This window comes from Dermacentor variabilis, chromosome 4 (assembly GCF_050947875.1).
Source record: "Dermacentor variabilis isolate Ectoservices chromosome 4, ASM5094787v1, whole genome shotgun sequence".
In the NCBI taxonomy this organism is placed as follows: Eukaryota; Metazoa; Arthropoda; class Arachnida; order Ixodida; family Ixodidae; genus Dermacentor; species Dermacentor variabilis.
The window spans coordinates 117,582,972-117,608,778 of NC_134571.1; the positions used below are offsets into that span (position 1 = coordinate 117,582,972).

At 49.2% G+C, this 25,807-nt stretch overlaps 2 protein-coding genes across 3 annotated transcripts in view; both read right to left on the reverse strand.

Annotated features, from left to right (window-relative positions):
* LOC142577907 (uncharacterized) overlaps nucleotides 1–25,807 on the reverse strand; it is a 108,212-nt gene that overhangs the window by 38,870 nt on the left and 43,535 nt on the right. The window lies entirely within an intron of this gene.
* On the reverse strand, nucleotides 17,452–25,345 carry LOC142577653 (uncharacterized). Its single transcript, XM_075687127.1, has 6 exons — nucleotides 25,340–25,345; nucleotides 22,284–22,828; nucleotides 21,655–21,755; nucleotides 21,424–21,542; nucleotides 17,792–17,931; nucleotides 17,452–17,635 (listed from the first exon to the last, which is right to left on the reverse strand). The coding sequence occupies exons 1-6, from the start codon at nucleotides 25,343–25,345 to the stop codon at nucleotides 17,599–17,601; spliced, it is 948 nt and encodes a 315-aa protein (XP_075543242.1). The 3' UTR covers nucleotides 17,452–17,598.

Sequence of the window (25,807 nt, forward strand, 5' to 3'; positions counted from 1 at the left end):
TCTGTCGCGCATTCCACGGGCGTTTCGCGCCTAGCCGAACGCTTGACGCGCAGTAGTCTTCAGACGACGATCTGCTCCAGCCATTCGGGCGGCGAAAAGACACCTCATCGAACGTTGTCGAGAAGCGAGCGGCTGAACAAACGCGCACAGCGGCGCAAGAAAAACCACGGAGAGAAACACGCAGCGCACACGGGAGCGACCAACCTGTCGGGCACGCGAGAATCGGCACCCAAACGGCGCCAGACCAATAGGAGCGAGGCGCGCGGGGGGCGTGCGTGCTTTGGCCAATCAGCGGCACCGGCTCATCCTTCAGAAATGACGCCATAGCGTCGGTTCCTCCTCACCTACGCCCTTTTGAACCGGCGCAAAATACGCACAAAGAAAGCAGCTTCCAAACAAGCTCAAGATGGCACGCGCCGCCCACCGCGTTTAAAGCCCCTTAAACTTAGCAATGAAACGGCACTCTCCTCCTCCATCTTCACTCCTCCTCGTTTCTCCTCTCTTTCATGCTCCCTCCTCGACCGTGGCGCGGGCTAAACTGCTCGAGCGTAGCAACGGCGCTGTTTGGATCGGACTGCTGGTACGATCTGTTGGGAACTCGGCGCTGACGCCCGTGGTTGTACCTGGGTCGCAAGCCCCAAGGGTAGCGTTGGCCTGGCGGCCTGGGGTACAACTGGAAGCATCCGAAGGTCCCGGCAAAGCATGAGTCGACTGGTAACAACGAAACAACTTGTTTATTTTAACATCGCAAAGAGTTGGTGGTCAGGTTTGACCGAAGTAGAGAGACGGGAGAGCACTTCACTCAACAGAAGAAATCGGAGCCCTCCTTTTGGCGTCCGGGGGCAGCTGTTTTTATACTCTCGCAGTTGAGGGCAAGAAGGAACCCCTCAAAAGACGAGCACGTGAATGTACAATGGGCTAATGGTGACGCACACTGTCGTAGCGATGCCGTAGTACCATGACGAGCACGATCTCGTAGCACCCTGTCGAGCACGATCTCGTAGCACCCTGTTGTAGCGCTGCCGGTCGGGCACAATGACTGTAATGAGAGGATGGTCCCTGCTTTGGCATCGCCTGTTTCGGGCACAATGACTGGAATGAGAGGATGGTCCCTGCTTTGGCATCGCCTGTTTCGGGCACAATGACTGGAATGAGAGGATGGTCCCTGCTTTGGCATCGCCTGTTTCGGGCACAATGACTGGAATGCGAGGATGATCCCTAGGCGGTCGCATCGCCGCAGTCGCGCCTGGAAACACCTGGCGATGAGTGTTGCGGCGACGACGATCGGGCCAAAATGTCTGCCGCCCCGCCGCAGTCGCGCCGGCAAAACCACGTGTCGCAGGCGAATCGCAACAGACCCAACATGTGCTCCTCGCCATTCCGTAGACGCTTCTCGAGCAAAAATGGCGCTGATGCACGGCGCGAGGGCCCACGTGATGCTATTACGCCATTAGCGACGCGTCATAGGCCTCGGCCGTAGCGCGCGAGGAGCAGACGGCATTCTTCAATGCCTGGCACTACTTAACGAAGTTTAGGGGGTTTTAACCGCGTTCGCAAATGACGACGGCACGAAGTTGAAATATTTTTAGCAATCTTTTTACAATTCCGCGGGCACCTTGGCCCGTATGTTTTATGATTATTTTCCGATTAAATTTAGGTTCTAGATTCCGCGGAGGGATTCTTGAATGTATAAACCTAGCGAAAATACACTTTTCCGAAAATCGACTTTCTTGCGATTTTCTGTCATTTCAAGACCCGCGTCTCCCCATAAGCGGGTACATATTGTAACGACGTGGGATCGACGAGTATGCGTAGCAGCACCGCCAAGAAACGCACTTTATATCAGTCGTCCAAGGCAAAAACAACAACGCCTTCTTCGTTTTCCCCGCTTCGTCCCCACTGGCGCATACCCGCTGCATTATGGTTCTGCCAAATATAGTTGTGTCAATATTAACGAGGTTTGACTGTATACAGTGCGTTCTACTCTTGTTTTGGGGGACTCCTAATTACTACACCAGCACTGAGTACAGCTCAGTTCTAGTACACAAAGGTCCAGAAATTTTTTTAGCGGTATGATTTCTGTTGAATAGAATCAAGTGCTTCTTTTCCTATGAAACAATTAAATTATTGACACCCCGTTATAATCAATACAAGCGAGGGTCTCAGTTTAATAGTGAACCTTCGTTTTGTGGCAATTTTATTTATTGCACAGAAAGTTTTGCTTTCCAGTATTTCTCCGGAATACAGAAGAGTAGTCCCAACTTTACGGCAGGTTGGTTGGCATAATCAGAATCTACGTCAATGATCAAACAACCACGCATCACGTGACTCCCTCCGCGCATAGCCCGCACAGCCGGCGCTGACGGCAAGGAACATGCGCCGTCCACACTCTTTCATTGGCAGGTTGAGGCTTATTCGCCACCTTCCAAAAGCTCTGAATCTTGAGGGTAACAAGTTGCTCCCCCTCTCTTTTGTTTATAGATGCATGCAACCGGCTCTTGACGCTTGTTCTTGCAGCGTAAAATTCAAAGCCAGTCTTGTGACGAGTAACTCAAAGCTACGAAAAGAGACTGTGCGTCACCAACGGCATCAGGATCGAGGGGCCGCCGTATGGTGTGTCGTTAGCAAAGTGGCGTCCGTGAACAGCTTAAATTTGTTGCCATACCATGCCCTCGCCTTTCTTTGTGAGGCAGTTTGTCGGCTTTCTGAATGCCGTGCAGCTGCTGCAAATAGATCTGTGTCGATTAAAAACCGAACAGTGACTTTAGTCGCCGACGCCCGATGAAGCAACGCCGAGTATAAATACCCAATGGTCTAAGTAGTGTGGCCTTGACGAAAATTCACTGTTGGCCGATTTGGTAACAGGCTGCAAACCGTTGCGGAATGCGTGCCGCTAATGTGTTAGTTCAGTCGGGACCGATGAGCAGAGTTTGCATGTGCAGGTTAGATTGACGACCTTTGAAGCTGCGTAATGTCTGTCGTGAACCTAACGTGACCGGCATTCCTGTCATAATCTAAGTGGTCCGAGTTACGCACATGCTTTCAGAATTTATGAAATATGCATTCTCGCTGTTGCCTTTACCAGCATCTCGTTATCCTATAGCAATCGGTCATGTAGACTGTTAGCATGCAGAAGATCGTTAATAGAATTGCGTTAATTTGATTTTTCAGTTGGTTTGAATCCGACCGAAGGTTCCAGTCAGCGTCCGTGCCTGTTCGCTGGCCTAGACTCGTTATTTCCATCCTTAAATTGGCCTTCGCTAAATAATTCCAACTTGCGTGGTCAACATGCACGTGCCTGACCTCGAAGGTGGCGCCAATAGCAGGCTCCTTTAGCGGCAGCTTAGGAAGCGGTGAATGCCTTGAACACAGATCATCATCCACCAGAAATCCCTATTTGTCAGCCTTCCCTAGTAGGATTTTAAAGCAAAAACAATAGAGCGGAATAAATGGTTACGGTGTTTACTCAATCCGGATCTGCACGTGGTGCAGTAGAATACAATACAAAACAACACGCGATGACAGCGGTTATCATTCTCACGTATCATGACGAAGTTGGTTACGTTCCACTTTATCTTTGATTGCAAAAGCTCATTCTAAAGATGTTTGTGATTGTTGTGAAGTCGTTTCATAAGCGTAGAATATCAAACGCAATGGACTGTATGGAAGACGTGCTGTGCTTTGTAGAAGTCAAGATTGAGTGACAGATATGATGGACGTTAAGTGTAAATTTATATTCTCTGTAGGTAAACATTGCCGATTTCGTCTTCTTCTGTATTGCCAGAATAGGAAGCATGTTGCGCTTTTCTCGATAAAACAAGATTGGGTGCACGTTAGATTTCTACTTTGGAGACAGAAAGTGGGTGCGAGTTAGAATTGGCCAATATTACTGATGAATCAATCAGCAGATCTTGGGCTTTTGATTTTTTAACCTTCTTTTTTTAAATTAATCTTTCTGGATAACTTGATTTCATCAGTTCCGTAAAGGGCGAATCAACAGAAGTGAAATGTATATGTGGAGAAGTTGCATGACTTTACTCGAAAGCTTCTGTCGGTAAACTTTTGCAGACGAGAGTGCACGGCACACACCACCATGATGAGCGTCATGTGTAGGTGCACCGCTTTTATTTTTTTTTAACTGAATGAAAATTAATGCATGTTGCAATTTCGCGAACGCATTTCTCCTGTGCACCTGTTGCGTGTTTTGCGATTGCGCAGGAGTAAGGACCGTCCGCGCTCCAGGGAGAGGGACCGGTCACAAGAGAGATCGTCACGCCGAGAGAAGTCGAGTAGGCGTGACCGGTTGCGCAGCCACGAGCGGGACTACAGAGACCGCAGCCGCGAAAGGGACCGCAACCATGAGGACCGCTACCGAGGCAAGGAGAGGGAGCACCGCCGTCTCGAGCCTCTAAATGGCCCTCTTCACCACCCCGTGGTAAGCATTTGGCGTGTGTCTATTCCTACTTCAAATTCAGTTCAGTACGCGACTATTTACTTGGTTCTAACTCGCTAAAGTATTACACGGGCATTGGAATAAAAACGAAAACGGCCCAAAGGTTGTGACCTAATCCCTCCTTCTTATCTTGAAACCTTGTTCACAACTTCGGAAGCTGTGCCTCGCCATACTGCGGGTGCTCCTGCAAGCGCCAGATGCTTGTCATGACAGAATGAGGCTTGGTGCAATGGAAATCAGATGCAAGAAATTTTATTTTTTCATGTGAACACAAATCGCTTATATTTTTCTTAAATATACCATGATAACCTGGTAAGGGAACTGTTCAGGACATTGCAGTTTCCGTTTATGGTGACTAAAAATTGGTGCATGTTATATTTGAATAAGTACATTTTGTTTGAAAACCACTTTTCTAAACCAAACCTTAGTTTTCAGCACAAAGAAGCATAGTGTGTTAGAGCTCTAGTAAAATACCAGGCACGGAGCTCAAAGCATCAGAGGGTGGCTTTGCTGCAAAGCATAAATGATCTGTTCACCATTTATTCTTAAAGAAAAAAGTGAATTACAGGAGTTCTTGCTTGAAATTTGCTCGATAACACATGCAAACTGTGTTCAGAAATTACTTGAAAAGTCTCTGCTGTAAAATCCCATTAATTCAGATTTCACGGTACTGAAAAAAAAAATGTCTGAATTAGCCGATTGTCGAATTATCGAGGGTATCAAGAAAACAATACCCAAATGCTTACTACGCGCCAATGCGCGTTTACTCAGACTGATCAAATCCTGTTTATATTTTGCATGCACAATATCGGTGTGGAAGGGTCACCACCATCAGTCACGGCTTCTCGTGACTGATTGGCTCTCGCAGCGCGATCACAGAGCACGTCTTCGTTTGAAACACGTTTTTCACTGCCGCGCGCACATCCTGATTATGTTTGCGCCAGTGAGCCGGTGGCTATAGCAGAACATATATCCAACGCGATGCCAAAACGAAAACAACTTTTTGCCACAACTGCTGCAGATGAGACCGCAACCGCTGCCAACTCAAATCTGGACAGTGACCTTGCGTTTCTGAAGCCACGTGGCCGACGCAGGCACCGAGTAACAACAAAACTGTCGTTTGCTGAAACTGCGGGCAAAACTGCCATCTTGGATCGACACGATCGCCGTTCAATAGATGGTGACAACTGAACACTTCTTAAATTAATCGAGCGGGCCCCGAATCGATTAGAAAACTGGCCTTCACACCCCAGGAAATGCCAATAACTACCGTCATCCAAAAGGAGCGAAAAGGCCTCAAAATATTGACCACCTAATAGCTGTCCAGTTTCAAGTTTGATTACGCGGAAATTTAGCAATGTGTGTGAGGAGTGGTGGCATGGGCGAGGCGGTGAGGGGAGGGAGGATATGCCGCTTAACTTCGGTCCCCTCCTACCCCTGGGTACGTGCCTGCATTCTGTACATAATGGCGTTCTCTGAGGTATGCAACGGAACTAGGGTGTGCGTATTTATCTGCAGAGATCGCTTCCACTTTCCTTTTTTTTTTTTTTCAGAGAGGCAACTGACCTGCGGCATCACCAAGTGTACAGCAGGTCTATTTTTCTATTCCTCAATAGCCACACCACCAATGCATTGTTTGTCTTTGTTGTACTCTAATATGTCATTAAACAAGGAAAAAGAAAGAAAAAAGCCTGTTTGTTCCCACAAATAAAAATTTCTTTATTACTGTTATTACCTAAACAGCCTTGACAAGTTCAGTTTGCGGACCTTATTCTTGTACCCCTGTTGACTGGACGCCTGAGAATACAACAAAAAAAAATTAAGGATGACAATAATATTCTGAGCGTGGTTTCAACAGGTGTAGAAATAAAACAGAGAGAGAAATAACAGAAGAGTGAAATACAGAGGTTTGGAAAAGAAACAGCCAGCTAAAAAAAAAAACACCCACCTAGAAATGCCGCTGGTGACGGCAATGAAGTCGGCACCAACAGATTGCCGGACGACTGATGCGCTGAGGATGTGTCCGTTATCGTCCACAATCCCAACATTCACTTGGATACGGTAAGTGCGGTAACACCTCAGAGTGATCTGCAAGAGAAAGGAGGACAGTTTCTGGTGTTGAGCTTTTAGTTTGGAGTGGGGAAGGGAAGGCCTTGTTCTAGGGAATAGGTTGCATGCTCATTTTTCGTTATACATATTACACATATTTACAAACAAATGGACTCACCGTCACAGCCTTGCAAAAGTGTATGTCCAGTGAAGCTGTTCAAAAAAATCACTGCAATTACTGGGGGGTTATGCAACGCTTTATTGCTTTAGAATAATGGTAATTGTGACGGCACGCTGCCCCCCACAGCGATGCTGCAACAACATTGAAATCTTTTCTTAGGCTGGTTATGTTATATCATCATCATCATCATCAGCCTCGTTACGCCCACTGCAGGGCAAAGGCTTCTCCCATACTTCTCCAACAACCCCGGTCATGTACTAATTGTGGCCATGCCGTCCCTGCAAACTTCTTAATCTCATCCGCCCACCTAACTTTCTGCCGCCCCCTGCTACGCTTCCCTTCCCTTGGGATCCAGTCCGTAACCCTTAATGACCATCGGTTATCTTCCCTCCTCATTACATGTCCTGCCCATGCCCATTTCTTTTTCTTGATTTCAACTAAGATGTCATTAACTCGCGTTTGTTCCCTCGCCCAATCTGCTCTTTTCTTATCGCTTAACGTTACACCCATAATTCTTCTTTCCATAGCTCGTTGCGTCGTCCTCAACTTAAGCAGAACCCTTTTCGTAAGCCTCCAGGTTTCTGCCCCGTAGGTGAGTACTGGTAAGACACAGCTATTATATACTTTTCTCTTGAGGGATAACGGCAACCTGCTGTTCATGATTTGGGACTGCCTGCCAATTGCACGCACTCCAGCCCATTCTTATTCTTCTGATTATTTCCGTCTCATGATCCGGATCCGCCGTCAGTATACCTGCCCTAAGTAGATGTATTCCCTTACGACTTCCAGTGCCTCGCTGCCTATTGTAAATTGCTGTTCTCTCCCGAGACTGTTAAGCATTACTTTAGTTTTCGGCAAATTAATTTTTAGACCCACTCTTCTGCTTTGCCTCTCCAGGTCAGTGAGCATGCATTGCAATTGGTCCCCTGAGTTACTAAGCAAGGCAATATCATCAGCGAATCGCAAGTTACTAAGGTATCCTCCATTAAATTTTATCCCCAATTCTTCCCAATCCAGGTCTCTGAATACCTCCTGTAAACACGCTGTGAATAGCATTGGAGATATCGTATCTCCCTGCCTGACGCCTTTCTTTATTGGGATTTTGTTGCTTGCTTTATGGAGGAGTACGGTGGCTGTGGAGCCGCTATCGATATCTTCCAGTATTTTTACTTATGGCTCATCTACACCCTGATTCCGTAATGCCTCCATGACTGCTGAGGTTTCGACTCAATCAAACGCTTTCTCGTAATCAATGAAAGCTATATATAAGGGTTGGTTATATTCTGCACATTTCTCTATCACTTGATTGATAGTGTGAATATGGTCTATTGTTGAGTAGCCTTTACGGAATCCTGCCTGGTCCTTTGGTTGACAGAAGTCTAAGGTGTTCCTGATTCTATTTGCAATTACCTTAGTAAACAATTTGTAGGCAACGGACAGTAAGCTGATCGGTCTATAATTTTTCAAGTCTTTGGCGTCCCCTTTCTTATGGATTAGGATTATGTTAGCGTTCTTCCAAGATTCCGGTACGCTCGAGGTAATGAGGCATTGCGTATACAGGGTGGCCAGTTTCTCTAGAACAATCTGTCCACCATCCTTCAACAAATCTGCTGTTACCTGATCCTCCCCAGCTGCCTTCCCCCTTTGCATATCCCCTAAGTCTTTCGTTACTTCCTCCGGCGTTACCTTCGGGATTTCGAATTCCTCTAGACTATTTTCTCTTCCATTATCGTCGTGGCTGCCACTGGTACTGTATAAATCTCTATAGAACTCCTCAGCCACTTGAACTATCTCATCCATATTAGTAATGAAACCCGCAAAAGATAAATGAAGTAAGGTGTATATCTTGCAGGTGCGCCTGTGAGAAACACCTCTCCTTTACTTGGCGATCAAGGCACCACGTCAAATGGACTCACGCAGAAAAGAAGGGTAAAAGAACGATTACTATAGTAGAATACACCTTAAAAAAACAGCAGTTGACAACCAAGACACACGGACCGCGCAGGGTTTTGTTAGTCTGCCAGCCAATCACAGAAGCAAACAAAATCGTCGTCGTGTGCCCTTTTCAATATGGCGTCGTACTTGATACCTCCGGAGAGTCTGCTTTTTTTTAACAGCCTTTTCATCGGTGGAAGCAATGAGGTGTGCAGACGACATGGACAAAATGTATGAAGTCTGGGCATTTCACTCTTCAAAAGTCTCCGGTACTGTTCATTTGACTGCTGAACCCGTTTTACTCATGAAACTTCACTTCCCATTGAAGTGGAACTTGACAGTAAATAGTTTCTGCGAAGCAAGCATGTTATTTCAGTTCAATGAAGAATTAGGCTTTCGCCATTGACTATAATAGACGAGGGAAAACGTAAAATTACGCGCTAATAATTATTTTTGTAGTTACCGCCTTATTTGGGTAACAGGAAACCTTTTGAAGTATGAATTATTTGCAGCCTCGCGGAGGAACCGTGGCTGGCGGTTATGAGGTCGTGGGCGGGACTTCCGTGCAGACTTAAGTTGCATCCGACTATAGTCGCGTTTTTTAATCGGCTCTGGAAGAATTATAGAGAAATATTTATTTGCGGAACAATCACAATTCTTTTGGATCCCTTGTTTACTGATCTACCAAGGTAAGCACCCAAACCGACTCATATTGTTATTTGGGAAGTTGTATAACGATGCGTGGCCACCAGTTTTAAACGCACTTCACCGCGGAAGGTTAGAAAAACACCCACATAAGCACAGCAGAGAAGTGGCTATGTCATGTGGCTGGACTGATGCCTGTAGAAGCGTCATTCAATATACACTGAATTATTCTCACTTCCGGCGCAATTTTCTCTACTTTCTTGATAAGTAAATAGATGTTGATCCATAAATATTTTTATAAACAATTGTTAAATTTCTTACTTTTCGCTTTTCCTTCCTGCAGCTGTTGCCTTGTCTCTCTGCCTTAGTATATCACTTAATTTCTCAACACTTTGCGACTCCTGTTTCCAGTTTCCTTTGCACGAAAATCGCTGTACAATTAGGGAAAACGAGACTAGGTAACGGCTGACAGTCATATTGCTTATAGGTTTAAGGGTTATTGCATGGTTTTATGATGGACGCTGCCTCGCATTATTTTATTTTCCACTTTATCTAACCCATATATCGCGGGTATACGGTTCTGAGGGTCTGCCAACGTCGCGGCGAGCAGTCGCTCGAGGAAATGATGAAGCGAAAAGAAAAGTTAAGCGCAGATGGTGTTTTCTACCGCTGCAATTTGTTTCACGAGCATACAGACCAACCTACCACGAAGCGAATCCCTTTCCTGGTCCCTGGACCAGTTAAAACAAAGAAGGTTGAACTAACGAAGCAACAGCGATGCGCGTGGCCGTTCAATAGATGGTGTTACGTTTCGCCTACGACGCGCGGTTTAGCCGGCGCGACTGCAACGGACGCCGGGGCTTCGGTCAAAGCGGCAGACATTTTGGCCCGTTCGGCGCCGCTGCTACGCCTCCCCGCCAAGCGCGTCCAGGCATGTTCCAATGCCACGTGTCTTCGGTGTGCGTGTGTGTGTGTGTGCATGTTGGTGCCCACGCTTGTCAAAGCGCGGCAGCCGGGGAGAGGAGCTCCCCCAACTGTGAAGCGAGGAGGTCTGACCGGCCCGGCGGATGCGTCACCTACTCATCCCAACGTGCCCGAGCGGCGCCGGCCCTGCGGATGCGTCACCCACTCATCCCAACGTGCCCGAGCGGCGCCTGCCCTGCAGATGCGTCACCTACTCATCCCAACGTGCCCGAGCGGCGCCGGCCCTGCGGATGCGTCACCCACTCATCCCAACGTGCCCGAGCGGCGCCGGCCCTGCGGATGCGTCACCTACTCGTCCCAACGTGCCCGAGCGGCGCCGTCACGTGCGCCCCCTTCCAGAGACGTTCCTTCTTGCCCTCGACTCCGAGAGTATAAGAGCAGCTGCTCCCGGACGCCAAGAGAGGGGCTCCGATTTCTTCTGTTGAGTAAAGTGCTCTCCCGTCTCTCTACTTCGGTCGACCTGACCGCCAACTCTTTGCGATGTTAGAATAAACAAGTTGTTTTGTTGTTACCAGTCGACTCATGCTTTGCCGGGACCTTCGGATGCTTCCAGTTGTACCCCAGGCCGCCAGGCCAACGCTACCCTTGGGGCTTGCGACCCAGGTGCAACCACGGGCGTCAGCGCCGAGTTCCCAACAGGTCGTACCATCGGTGCGACCACAACAACCGTTGCCATCGGTGGGATTCAAACAACTGTCTGCCAGCGGTGAGATCGCGACAACGGAGGCCAGCAGCGAAGAGATACAGTTGACTGTATGCTGAGCAGCTCAACAACGATCCGGGAGCAGAGCAACGAGCCCTGTGTGATGACTGGTTGCCTGCAGCGGAACGACTGCGCGGAATTCTGGGCTGCGAGGTTTGGTGAGTGCGGGACTTTCTTCTTCTGAGCTTTGCCAGGCTTTTGTTAGTGTCAGAAACAGAGCTGGTAATTGTGGTTGTCGTTGCTGCCGGGTTAGTTTGCGGCAAGACAATAGTAAGCAGTAGAGAAAGCAGCATTCAGAGCAGCCATGGATTTGAAGTCGTTGCGCAAACCGAAATTGCTGGAGCTTGCAAGAGAGTTGGGTCTGGATGTCTCAGACAAACTCAGAAAACCAGAACTGCTAAAGGCTATTCTTGAGTTAGAGGCTGAGGATGACGAGCTGTCGGAATGCCTTGAGACTATTGAGGAGAGGTCAAAAAGACAGGAGCGCGAACTTAAAGAGCAAAAAGAGAAACAGGAGCGCGAACTTAAAGAGCAGAAAGAAAAAGAAGAGCGCGACCACGCTTTGCAAATGAAGCGTCTTGAGGTAGAGATGGAACGCGCTCGTAATGGAAGTTAGGCACACGGTGCAGGAGAACGAGTATTGTTCAAAATGACTGACCTGATGCGGCCGTTTAAGCTTGGAGAGGACATTGGTTTGTTCCTGGTTAACTTTGAGCGAACGTGCGAGAAGCAGGGGTTCTCTCGGGAAACGTGGCCACAGCGCTTGCTCACTTTGTTACCCGGCGAGGCGGCCGACGTAGTCGCTCGCTTGGATAGAGAGGAGGTAGAGGATTTCGACAAAGTGAAATCGAGTCTGCTAAAAAAGTACAGGCTGTCAGCGGAGGCGTTCCGTCGGAAGTTTCGGGAAAATGAGAAAGGCAAAAGTGAGTCATATACAGAGTTTGCGTACAGGCTTATGTCAAACATGCAGGAGTGGCTCAAAGAAGAGAAAGCGTTTGGTGACCACGAGAAAGTTCTGCAGTGTTTCGGGCTAGAACAGTTTTATAGTCGGTTACCGGAGAACGTGCGGTACTGGGTCTTGGATAGGCCAGACGTTTGTACGGTGGCTAAAGCCGCTGAGCTAGCCGAGGAGTTTGTGACGCGTCGGGCTCGCGGAGCTAAGGACGGTCAAAAGGGTGAATTTGGCTCGAAGTTTGAGAGGCCGAAGTTCACACCCATGAGAGCAAAGGGGAACACACGCAGTGCGGATGCGAGTGAAAGCAGTGCGACCGAACCTAAAGAGACGGCGGCAGCCGAAGCCGAACGCAGAAAGCGGTTCGAGATGAGGCAAGCGCGCGTGTGTTATACGTGCCAGAAGCCGGGTCACTTTTCGGCGCAGTGTCCGGAAACAACACCAAAAGTTGTGTTTTTTTCATTATGCAGCACTGACGAGAACATGAAGCTTCTCGAGCCTTACATGCGAGACCTCCTCGTGAACGGGAAAGAGTGCCGTGTGCTTCGCGATTCCGCAGCTACAATGGATGTAGTTCACCCGTCTTACGTAGAACCCCATATGTTCACGGGCGAGTGCGCATGGATCAAGCAAGCCGTGGAAGCTTATAGCGTGTGTCTGCCAGTAGCAAAAGTGCTTATTGAAGGACCTTTCGGAGCGCTTGAGACGGAGGCGGCAGTGTCATCTATGCTGCCCCCCCAGTACCCGTACCTATTTTCGAACAGGTCCGATCACCTCCTGCGCGAGAAGGGGCTTTTGTTTGGTGAGGCTAGCGTTCAGGCATTAACCAGATCGAAGGTTCGGGAGCTCGCTGCAAAGGCGGTAGTTGCGGGGCCGACGTTATCGAACAATGAAAAAGGGTCAGAGCTGCAGCAAGCTGACGAACTGAATAAAATTGAGCCGGTAGCGTTGAAGGCGCCAGATACTGGAGAGGAAAATCCCGATGCCGGAAAGTTAGAAGAGCTATCTGCAGATTTGCTCATCGCGCCTACGTCAGACGGACTTGATAGGTTGCTAAAAGTCAGCCGGTCGGCTTTTATAGCCGAGCAAAAGAAGGATGGCAGCCTAGAAAACGTGCGCTGCAATGTCAAGGAAGGTATCGCCCGGAAAAATGCGCGTTTTGTGGAAAGAGGTGGAGTCCTGTACCGGAAGTATCTAGACCGCAGAGGAGTGGAGTTCGATCAGCTGATCGTTCCTCAATGCTATCGTCAGGATCTGTTGCGCTTGACGCATGGGGGTTCGTGGTCCGGACACCTAGGAGTTAAGAAAACTAAGGACCGTCTCTTGCAAGAGTACTATTGGCCAGGGTGTTTTCGGGACGCAGACCATTTCGTAAGGTCATGTGACACCTGTCAGCGGGTGGGCAAACCAGGGGACAAATCAAGGGCGCCGTTGAAATTGGTACCTATCATTACGGAGCCTTTTAGACGGCTCGTTATTGATACTGTGGGACCTCTGCCGGTAACAGCCACGGGGTACAGACACATTTTGACATTGATCTGCCCAGCGACAAAGTTCCCTGAAGCAGTGCCGCTTAAAGAACTCAGCTCAGGTGAGATAGTCAATGCACTACTGTCCATATTTGCGCGAGTTGGTTTTCCTGCGGAAATCCAATCAGATCAGGGCACAGTGTTTACTAGCGCTTTGACGACAACTTTTCTCGAAAGGTGTGGGGTAAAGCTGCTACACAGCTCAGTGTACCACCCACAGTCGAATTCCGTTGAGAAGCTCCACTCCGTCATGAAGCGCGTGTTGAGAGCATTGTGTTTTGAACATCGAACTGACTGGGAGCTGTGTCTGCCTGGGGTGATGTTTGCATTAAGGACCGCGCCGCATGCGGCTACGGGGTTTTCGCCAGCTGAGCTGGTGTACGGTCGCTCGCTTCGATCTCCGCTTCGCATGCTTCGAGAATCGTGGGAAGGCAGGGGCGACGACCCAGTCGTGGTGGAGTACGTGCTTAAGCTCCTCGAACGCTTAAGAAGGGCACAGGAGTTGTCAGGTGAAGCAATGGCAAAGGCCCAGCAGAGGGCCAAGGTTTATTATGATCGGACAGCCAGGGCCCGTCGTTTTGAGGTGGGCGATGAGGTCATGATATTGCGCACATCGCTAAACAACAAACTAGACGTGCAGTGGGAGGGCCCAGCACGAATTGTTCAGAAACTGTCGGACGTTAACTACGTGGTAAGTCTGCCAGGAAAGCGGAAAGCACAGCAAGTTTACCACTGTAATCTGCTCAAACCTTATAGACAAAGGGAAGCAGTGGTGTGCATGATGGTAAACGTTCCTGAAGAGCTTCCGGTCGAGCTTCCGGGACAAGGCTCAGTGACGAACAGGGAAGACACCGGTCAAGTCATTAGTGACTTAGTCAGTGGAGCATCGCTGTCGCCTGAGCAGAAAACCGAACTACACCAGCTATTACAAGAGTTTCAAGGTCTGTTCTCTGAGAGGCCTGGTAGGACTTCTGTACTTACTCATGATATAGAACTTACCTCCCCAGAGCCAGTACGATCCAAGGCATACCGGGTGTCACCCCGCCAGAGCGATATTATGGAGGCTGAGGTAAAGAAAATGCTACAGCTCGGTGTTATTGAGGCAGGTGAGAGTGATTATACCTCCCCTTTGATTTTAGTTGAGGTACCGGGCAAGGAACCTCGTCCTTGCGTCGACTACCGCAGGCTTAATTCCATCACTAAGGATCAAATTTATCCGATCCCTAACATCGAGGAGCGCCTTGAGAAAGTTAGTAGCGCTCAGTTTATTTCCACCCTAGATCTTGTCAGGGGTTATTGGCAGGTTCCACTTACAGAAGAGGCTAGTAGGTATGCGGCGTTCATTTCACCAATGGGAACATTCCGTCCTAAAGTGTTGAGTTTTGGTTTGAAGAACGCGCCATACTGTTTTTCAAGCCTCATGGATAAAGTGTTGCGGGGACAGCAAGAATTCGCTTTACCGTATCTAGACGACGTAGCGATATTCTCCGCATCCTGGTCTGAGCATATGGCACACTTGCGGGCAGTGCTAACCCGCCTGCGCGAAGCGGGCTTGACAGTAAAGGCTCCTAAGTGCCAGTTAGCACAGGCCGAGGTTGTCTACCTCGGTCACGTGATTGGTCAGGGTCGTCGCCGCCCCTCTGAAATAAAAGTGGCCGCTGTGCGAGACTTTCCGCAACCGCGCACGAAGACCGATATTCGGTCGTTCTTAGGTGTCGCCGGCTACTATCAGAGGTACATCCCCAGGTACTCTGATATCGCGGCTCCCCTGACGGATGCTCTAAGAAAAACAGAGCCCCAAACAGTCGTCTGGGACGAGACAAAGGAAAGAGCTTTTAGCGCCCTAAAGAGTGCCCTAACAAGCCAGCCTGTGCTACGATCGCCAGACTACACAAAAGGGTTCGTTGTTCAGTGCGATGCTAGTGAGCGAGGCATGGGCGTTGTACTGTGCCAACGGGAAAATGGAGAAGTAGAACACCCCGTCCTGTATGCTAGTCGTAAGCTGACCAGTCGTGAGCAGGCGTATAGCGCCACCGAGAAAGAGTGTGCGTGTCTCGTGTGGGCCGTCCAGAAATTGTCATGCTATCTAGCCGGCTCGAGGTTTATCATTGAGACGGATCACTGCCCTCTCCAATGGCTGCAGACCATCTCTCCCAAAAATGGCCGCCTCCTGCGCTGGAGCCTCGCTTTGCAACAATATTCCTTTGAGGTGCGTTACAAAAAGGGGAGTCTCAACGGTAACGCCGATGGCTTAAGTCGAGGCCCCTAACGTAGGAATCAGCCTCAAAATTGTTTGTTACTGATGTTTTTCTTCCTGAGGCAGGATGTTTTTTAACATATTGCTTTTGTTTAGTGTTTCAAAGTGATGATATGCTTTCTAGTGCAATTTTCCAATTTGTGGACGCGTTCTGAGTGATGCTAGACTACTGTAAGGAACTAGGCAGTGGTATAAAAGGGGAAAGAGCCTGGCAGGGCTTAGTGAGGGTTGTGCCGTGCTTGCTGACTGAGCGGTTGAGTTTCAGCGTAGTTCTGACGCTTGCCGGGAACCAGAACAAGAATGTGAACTCTCCCGAAGTCACTTTGCAGTGTCCTGTGCGAACCTGAACGAGAGAACGAGGCCTTCTCTGTGCGCTGCGCTCAAGAAACGTCGAGGGACGCCCGACTTCGGTTATGAGCATCATCGAGCGACATCCCTCCGGACAGCGGATGCAGTCCCCTGTCCATCGGGATCTCCTTCCCCCGGCGGGGCGGTCTGTTACGTTTCGCCTACGACGCGCGGTTTAGCCGGCGCGACTGCAACGGACGCCGGGGCTTCGGTCAAAGCGGCAGACATTTTGGCCCGTTCGGCGCCGCTGCTACGCCTCCCCGCCAAGCGCGTCCAGGCATGTTCCAATGCCACGTGTCTTCGGTGTGCGTGTGTGTGTGTGTGCATGTTGGTGCCCACGCTTGTCAAAGCGCGGCAGCCGGGGAGAGGAGCTCCCCCAACTGTGAAGCGAGGAGGTCTGACCGGCCCGGCGGATGCGTCACCTACTCATCCCAACGTGCCCGAGCGGCGCCGGCCCTGCGGATGCGTCACCCACTCATCCCAACGTGCCCGAGCGGCGCCTGCCCTGCAGATGCGTCACCTACTCATCCCAACGTGCCCGAGCGGCGCCGGCCCTGCGGATGCGTCACCCACTCATCCCAACGTGCCCGAGCGGCGCCGGCCCTGCGGATGCGTCACCTACTCGTCCCAACGTGCCCGAGCGGCGCCGTCACGTGCGCCCCCTTCCAGAGACGTTCCTTCTTGCCCTCGACTCCGAGAGTATAAGAGCAGCTGCTCCCGGACGCCAAGAGAGGGGCTCCGATTTCTTCTGTTGAGTAAAGTGCTCTCCCGTCTCTCTACTTCGGTCGACCTGACCGCCAACTCTTTGCGATGTTAGAATAAACAAGTTGTTTTGTTGTTACCAGTCGACTCATGCTTTGCCGGGACCTTCGGATGCTTCCAGTTGTACCCCAGGCCGCCAGGCCAACGCTACCCTTGGGGCTTGCGACCCAGGTGCAACCACGGGCGTCAGCGCCGAGTTCCCAACAGGTCGTACCATCGGTGCGACCACAACAACCGTTGCCATCGGTGGGATTCAAACAATGGCGAACACTGAAAATTTCTTGAGTTAATCGCGCGGGCACCGGATCGATGAGAAAACTGGCCTTCACACCCCAGGAGATGCGGATAACTATCGCCATCTAAAAGGAGTGAAAAAGGCAGCAAAATGTTGGCCCCCTAATAGCTGTCAAGTCTCACGTTTGATTTCGCGGTGCTTTAACATGGGCGAGGCGGTGAGGAGCGGGGGGACATGCCGCTTAATTTCGGGCCCCTCCAGCCCCTGGGTACGTGCCCGTTATTCTCTGAGGTATGCAAGGGTATAGAGTGTTCTTATTTATATGCAGAGGCCGCTTCCACTTTGTTTTCTTTCTTTTCAGGGCGACACTGACCTGCAGCATCGCCATGTGTGCAGCAGGTCTATTCTTCTGTTCCTCAGTAGCCACACCACCATTGCATTGTTTGTCTTGGTTTTACTGTAAAATGTCAATAAACAAGGAAAAAAAAGAGAAAGGGCCTGTTTGTACTCACAAATAAATATTTCTTTATTACTGTTATTACACAAACAGCCTTGAGAACTTCATTTAGCGTGCCTCTCTTGTACCCCTGTTGACTGGATGCCTGAAAATAAAAGCAAAAAAGAAAAAATTAACATGACAATAATATTTTGAGCGTGGTTTCTTCAGCTGTAGAAAAGAAAGAGAGAGAGAAAGAAGAGGAGAGTGAAATACAGAGGTTTGCAAAAGAAACAGCCAGCATGCAAAGCACAACACCCACCTAAAAATGCTGCTGGTGACGGCAATGAAGTCGGCACCAACAGATTGCCGGACGACGGATTCGCTGACGATGTGTCCGTTATCGTCCACAATCCCAACATTCACTTGGATATGGTAAGTGCGGTAACACCTCAGAGTGATCTGCAAGAAAAAGGAGGGCAGTTTCTGGTGTTGAGCTTTTAGTTTGGAGTGGGGAAGCGAAGGCCTTGGTCTAGGGAACAGGTTGCATGCTCATTTTTCGCTATACGTACGACACATATTTACAAACAAATTGACTCGCCGTCCCAGCCTTGCAAAAGTGTATGTCTAGTGAAGCTGTTGAAAACCACCACTGCAACTACTGAGGGGGTTATGCGACACTTTATTGCTTTAGAATAATGGAAATTGTGTCAGCACGCTGCCCTTATAGCGGTGCTGCAACAACACTGAAATCATTTGTTGGTCTGGTTCTTTTAAATGCAAAAGGTAGGAACGTCGCTCCTCATGTCGCATGCTGTCATCTCTGTGGCAGCTTGCGCAGCAATAATCTTAATCGGGAAATGTATGCAGGGAGCGCTGCGTGCTTTGCATTGTTGTACAATGCAATGTAAGCCCAGTTTACCGATAAAAAATAAATAAATACACCTGAGCAGGACACCGTCCTACGCCATGACTTGATGTTAAGCTGGTGCACGAACTTCAGTTGAAATTTAAGGGAGCACCACACTCTACAGGCCACGGGACTGCTCCTTTAGGCAGATCTAACCCTTTAGGCTAGAATTCTAGAATTTCACATTGCGCTAAATATTTCTGTCAGACCTTTTAAATGACATAGTCAACAGGCGCTCAAGTCCTACAAAAATCATTATTGAATGTACATATCCACGCTGCAAAATGCAAGAAGAATGTGTACGTGGGAAGCCGAAGTATGTCGCGGAACCGTCGGCGAGCCCCGGCAACTACGCGCTCTGTTCCGCTGAGCTGACCGTTGACAACGAAAACAAGGAATCGATGGCTGCCAACTACTGATGACGTACCAGTTTGTAATAATTATGAGAGCGCTATTAGCGTCCCGATTCGGTGACGAAGGTTGCCCGTCCAGGAAGACTAAAAGGAATGCCGGTTTCATTCCCGGCGTGTATACATTCTGAATGCTGCTTGAATGTCCCGCGGAAGTCTACGGTCGCCTCCGCAGTGATTTCACGGAAATACGTGAATTCGTAATCAACAGCGATCTGGCTTCCCAAGTCTTTACAGCTTCTTATCCCTCTGTGATACGAATTTTATCACTGACGTGAAAAATTTATACTTCGTGCATTTATATTACAAAAGACAGTGAAAGAAGTATGACTATATAGCCAACTGCTTTCGGCAACATATCAAAGATTTATCACGAATTGCACGCAAATTAAGGCGCGGGAGGGAGAGTGTGTTCCTTGGAACTTTTGAATTCGGAGGCATAAACGATGAGAATTATGCCCACGGAATATTCGATGGCCACTAAACTTGTGCAACTCCAGACAACTGCTATGCATTACACAGCATGCTCCATATAGGCGCTACACAGAGGCGACACATGGACATTTGCGAGATATTAGGGGGCGCCACGCTTATCTACGGTCCTCAGTTGAGGAGATATGTAAATTATCTGACACTAAGAGTTCTAGGATTAGCGAATATTTCTTGTAAAGCGTTACGATATCTGCAGGAATCATCGTGCAAGAGGTATAAAGTCGGCCGCCCGTCTTTAAAAGCAAATAAGTTTAAAGTGGTAATATATTCTCTCAAAACTTTACTTTCGCCGCATTAGATTGGTTTATATAAGAGAAAACATTGTTGATGTTTCCCTTTCTGAATGTCGTGCCGGAGCCCCTGCAGTCAGTGACGCCAAAATTTTCAAAATATTTTTACACGTTTCGGCGGCTGCGGTTAACTAAAAGATGTTGAAACTCCTGAAGTTCATTTTTAGGCTGTTCTACAATATAATGTAGTCTACCTTTACCGATAAAATCTAGGCTCAAGCAGATGCCATCAAACTTAATTTTGAAATTCAAATCTGGTTAGGAAAGTTCAATGCGTTGTATACGCCGGTTTTACTCTTTGGCGTCTTTTCTGGTCCCCTCGCATGACACGGTTTTTCTTTTAAATCACGGAAACGAAATTTTCTATTGCAGCTCAGATTTTTTATCTTTGTTGTGCCTTTAAAAGGAGCCCGAAATTATTTTTGCGCAAATTCGCAATCACTCGGTAGGGCCGGTCATCATTGCTGTCACCATGACGCAAATCCAAGTGTGCTGCGTAACGCGCCTAATATTAGGTTTTAAACATCTGCGTTGCAGCATATCGCAGTGGCATCGCTCCGCCCCTTTACATCCGTCTCTGCCCAGTTTACGTGGAATGAGTGAGCGATGTGACTCATACGAGAGATCGAGATCTGACTGGCTTTCCACACGGGGTCAACGAGAGCGCTAGGAGCAATGCCACCTTCATTAGGGTATTTTCAATGGCACATGTATACACACTAATTTGTGCGCCTTCTAAAAGGAATGCACAAATGCAATATGTGTAGAGGTTTCTTTAAAACAGAAGCGAGCTTCTACCTGGAAATGCACGAGGATCGATAGTCTGCTATAGCTTGCGAAGAAAGGAGTTGCGACACTGAATTCTAGCGGGAAAGCGTTCTGTACCACAGGCGGAACTCTTATCGGTTCCACGAAAATCGTATCGGAGACCCTTCGTTCTACAGTTGTAAGCTTTTTCCGAGTCTCAAGATGAATGATACGTTGAAAGGGGTTGACAACTGCCAGGAATGTGGTCTGAGACGTTGGAAATAAAATTACCATGATTTCCAGCACGCTGTTCGCGATTTAACTAGGAATTACAATTTTAAATTGGCAAAGAAAGTCAAAAACCAGTAAGTGGCATATATTCTGGGGTCGCTTCGGCGGCGGTTAACACATGCACGAACGTCTGTATGTAAAGATGGACCGTTTCGCGTCAACGCGCTGTGGAAAATGGTGCCCGCCGTAGCAGACGACGCTGTGGTCGCGTCGGGCGACGAGGTCGTCGATATACCAGTGGTCGTGCCCGTTCTGTTCGCGAATGATGACCATAAGCGCACCGCGTAAACAAAGAAGTCGAGGAGGAATTTTAAGGAAGTCTTCCGGATTAGTATTCACTGAAAGGCATCGTCGCCCGCATACCATAGCCTTGGTCAAATTTCCAGGCGAGGTGTCTAGAGACCCCTTCAAGCCTTCCGAAAAAAAAAGTTCATCAAAGCGCGCTCCTCCGTCCTACGAATCAACTATACACCTTGGTAGGTGCAGCCTATTGCAGAACTTCGTCAAATGTCAGTGCGGCCAGAGATTGAAGTAGGCCTTCCTTCCAAGCAAAGAATTTCTATCCACACTTGCGTATTTCTCTCTCCGGCAGGTCGCGTGGACCAAATGTCGCTGGGTCAGCTTTGAACGATCGCACAAAGCACTAGAACTGAATATTTACGGCACTAGAGCTAGGTAAGACCGAGGGCCTTGTGACCGGGGTGTTAGTGCAAAGCGTAGGCTTCTTCAAACTCGCTAAGTATTGTGCACCTTACGAACGGCGACCTAACTAGCAATCGCGACTAAAATGGGGAAGCGGCGAACGAACTCTTACCGGAGGCGGGTTCGGGATCTTTTTCTTGTTGGAGAAGAGCTTGAGCTTGGAAAACGACAGCACCCGGCCGTTCAACCAGGAACCGGGCCGCGGTGAATCCGGGTGGCTGTACTGACCAACTGCGAAAGTGCAAGGATACACTTTAGGGCTTATATTCACTTCGCCAAAAAATAGACAAACACAAAAACGTAAAGAAAAGGCCGACGATGGTAGCGTCTGGCTCACACTCACCGCATTGGCGCCCAGTAGAATCCGTGAAGGTAAGCCAGGCCGTGTACTGCCACTCATCCACCAAGTTTGTAATCCGAAATTCAGGCGCTGGCTTCATGAACCTGCATGCGAGGGACGAGGCAAGGTCATTTTTGAAGAACACCGTTGCCACGTGATGGGTACGAAAGCACGTGTCGAAACGAGCAGCTAAAGCACGATGATTGCACGATGCCATAGTGAGAAAGACATGAACAGAAAGCAATATACGTGGTTCGCCGCATAGGTGCTTGTTCCTAGTATCTGAATTACGCACTGCCTGTAGGCACGAACGTGGGCGACTCAACCAGCTTGCTCTCAGCACTGCTGAATCGGTTTAAACTGCATGGATGCCTTCGAAAAATGAGGGTGATTATCGTTCGCATGATTACTTCCCACTGCTTTTTTTTCTCAGACCAGCATGTACACCACGATGTGGCATGTGAGGCTTCTCGGCAGCGACGCTAATACGTGCTCGGAACGCTCATGCCAACAACGGAAGCCGGCACGCTGCCCTGTGGAGTGCGATATTGCAACGCTTCTGAAAGCGAACCGTTTTGAGATCACCCCGTGCACTACGGCGCGAAAACACGTCGGCTGTAAAAAACACTCGCCTGCCCAGTGTGTGTATCCGCAGTTCCATCCTACGCAGCAGGAACTCGTGCTGGTTGACGAGCGTCACATGGGGAAGCATGGCCGGCAGTCTCTCCAAGATCGCCCGCTGTGGGTCCGCTTTCTTCTTGGGAGGGAACTGGGGCCAAGCGCTCCAGTCGTGAAATTGGTCCGGGTGGTCACTAGGAAAGTCCGCCGGACGGACGAGGTTCGGCTGTATATAGATCTGTGGCTGGCTCCTAACGAAGACGGCTGCGGCGCCGGAGGTGGATGGCACACTTTCGATGTCCTTTGACTGGGACGCTCCGGTCGGTGGCTCGCTCCTAACGAAGACGGCTGCGGCGCCGGAGGTCGATGGCACGCTTTCGATGTCCTTTGACTGGGACGCTCCGGTCGGTGGCTCGCTCCTAACGAAGACAGCTGCGGCGCCGGAGGTCGATGGCACGCTTTCGATGTCCTTTGACTGGGACGCTCCGGCCGGTGGCTCGCTCCTAACGAAGACGGCTGCGGCGCCGGAGGTGGATGGCACGCTTTCGATGTCCTTCGACTGGGAGGCGCCGGTCGGCACGACGTCGCTGTCGCTGCTGGAGGAGCTGCTGCTACTACTGCTGCTGCTGCTGCTACTGCTGCTACTACTGCTGCTACTACTGCTGCTGCTGCTATTGCTGCTGCAGCTGTCGTCGCTGCTGCTGCTGCTGCTATCGTCGTTGAAGCTGATGCTCGTCGACAGCTTGGAACGGTCTGCAATAAGCATCACGTAGCCGTAGAGTCTAGGGTCGAATCCAGCAGCAGCGGAGGTAGAAGCAAGGCCCGACGATGCCATACTCGAGGCACAAGCGGAGTCGGTGGACTCTATCGTAGGGAGCGCGACTTCAGCTGATCTGTGACGGTCGAGTAGCTGCCGTTTGCTGTGCAGCGACTTGTCTTATGGCGTTCTCGAAAGTATTTAGCACGTGCCCACTCACGGGTTCGATTTCAATTGGAGCCCAAGGGTGTATAGCTCAACCCACCACGGGTGATCGGCCACGATTGGTTGGCTCTGCAACATGGGCGTGTCCTCGTTCTACGATTTACTCCCCTCCCTCGAACCGCAGGAGGCCGAAAAGCTTGCGTCGAATTTTTCCTTTGTTCTGACATACTGGACGAACATATACCCCTCTCCCCCCCTTTCTCCGTTTGGAGAAGCTATGACCCGCGCGAAACGACACTTCAAGGACAATGGGGTGCTGTTTTGCAGGCTTAGTCGTGGTGGTTCAGAGAGCGTATATTCCCGGAAAGAGCATGGAGGACAGAGAATAAAGGAGACGCGAGAAACGCTTCTGAACTTTGCACCGTGTCCAATGTGCAAAATACCATCTCGAGCTCCCCGGGAGAGATGGTATACCACATTAGCGTTTGACAGCTGTAATTCACCGTGATCTCTCGCAAAAGCAGCGCCTGCCTTTTTACTAATGTGTAAGACCAGACGGAAGCTAGATTGACTGGAAGAGAGGATGGTGAGGGGAGGGAGAAAATGGGTAGAACCGACGAAGTCGCGCAACCAGTGAATAAACGAGGCCTCGCCACCATTCTCTTGCTGCTCCTAAACAATATAGGGGGGGGATAAAATAAATTATAAAGTAAATAATAAAATAACGAAAAAAAAGGGGCGAACAATAAAAGTGTACCCCCAGTCGTGGACAACAAGACGAGGTCAGAAGAACGAGTCTTCCGCGCTGGGGTTAGTCGCCCGCATCTTAAACATCTTTATCGTTGTGTTTAGTTCAACAAAAACTGTTTTTACCAAATGGACCAAGAGGAAGTGGTTACTTCAACCACTTTCGCGGAGATGCTGCCTACAGCATTTCGCCGCGGTATCGATTTAAGCGAAGCTTTCTGTGCTGTTTGATTCGGTTGACGATAATTAGCGGTGATGTTGACGGCGAATGTTTCATTTCAGGTTGTTGTGCGCCATACTCTATAATATTTGAGATGGTTGAGCATATTCATTGCTCCACATTGCACATCGCATCCTGGCAGAAATATTAGGTTTTAATTGAAATATGGGCTTGTACGTGGAAAAACTACAATCGGATTCGGAAGCACACCGTAGTGGCGGACTTCGGATTACGTTTGACACCGTAGTGTTCTTTAAAGTGTTCCTTAAGCTAAGTGCAGGAGAGTTCTTTTTTTTAAATTTAGTTTTTACCCGTCGAAATGCGGCATCCGCGGTTGGGATCAGGTCCGCGACCTCAAGCAATGTCATAGCCGCAAAGCTAAATGAATTCTGAGGTTTTACGAGCCAAAAGCATGATTTGATTATGAAGCGTACACGCTTTACTGGTGGACGCCGGATTAATTTTGACTTCCCGCAGGGGATCTTTGACGTGCCCCCTATCCACGGGACACGGGCATTATTGCATTTCGCCCCCATCGAAATGCAACCTCCGCGGCCGGGATTCGATCCCCGGGTCCGCAAAGGTGCCGCGGTTGGCACAGAAGTGTTGATTTTATGTGTGACGGCTTCCGTAGCGTGGGCTAGGCCCTACGGTGCTCTTTAATGCGGCTCTGATTCTTCGCATCCACCCTAAGTCGTCCGCTCCACATATATGCATGTGTTTATTTTTCACAAATAGCAGTAGCATACCGTACGTTAATTTGAACTTAAGTTTATCCAGTTTCCCCGCAATCGAATGTCGAGTAGCAGCGTTTCCTTTCCTTACACATCACCTTTTCCCGATCCCCTCTCCAGCCGGATCGTATGGGAACCGCGAGCGAAGAGCGGTCAAGGCTGTTATTCACGCGTTTCGCGATGGCATCGTTTCTAACCATTATCCGTCCTCCTCTCCAGCAATCTACCTTGCGTCCCTCTCAACTTTCACTATAGCAGAAAGCTAAACGCCTCTATCCTTTCAATGCTTTTCCGGCGAGAATCACGGATAATTGCTGGCGACGCCGAGGGCATTCTGCACATTCGGTGAAGTGAAAAGGTACAAAGGAGTTTCTCGCTTCGCCTTTCCTCTCTGCCGCGCTCCTGTCATGTATAGAAACGCTCTTAACCACCCTTCCTCCCCCTCACCTTCATGCCCTGACGCGATGTACCGGACAGAAGCAGCAGCAGTAGAAGGAAAGTAGAAGGAAGGGGACAAGAAAGCTTGTCTTTAAAGAAATAATGGCGACCCATCCATTTTTTGGAGATGTGTGGCGACGTTAATGCGATTAGAAATTTACGTTGAGGTGGGTGTGTCACTGGTGACGTAGTGTGTTATATGTCATGCTGAATATCAGGAAGAGCTGCAATTAATAAGTGGTAGGTAGCCAGAGATCCGAGTTATCGTGTAAGGAAAACAAGTTTTGAAAAATAATTTCGTCTCTGTGCGCGGTTCTAGGGTAAACAGGAAGTCATTGACTTCGAAGGGTCATCGTGTTTTGCTCAACATCAGAGGTCCTTACTAACAGTGACTTACTTTTGTTGCCGCTGAGTCAAATAATAACCGATTATGTTGTTATTGTCTCCTCAATATCTCTACGTATGCTTAGAGGTTAC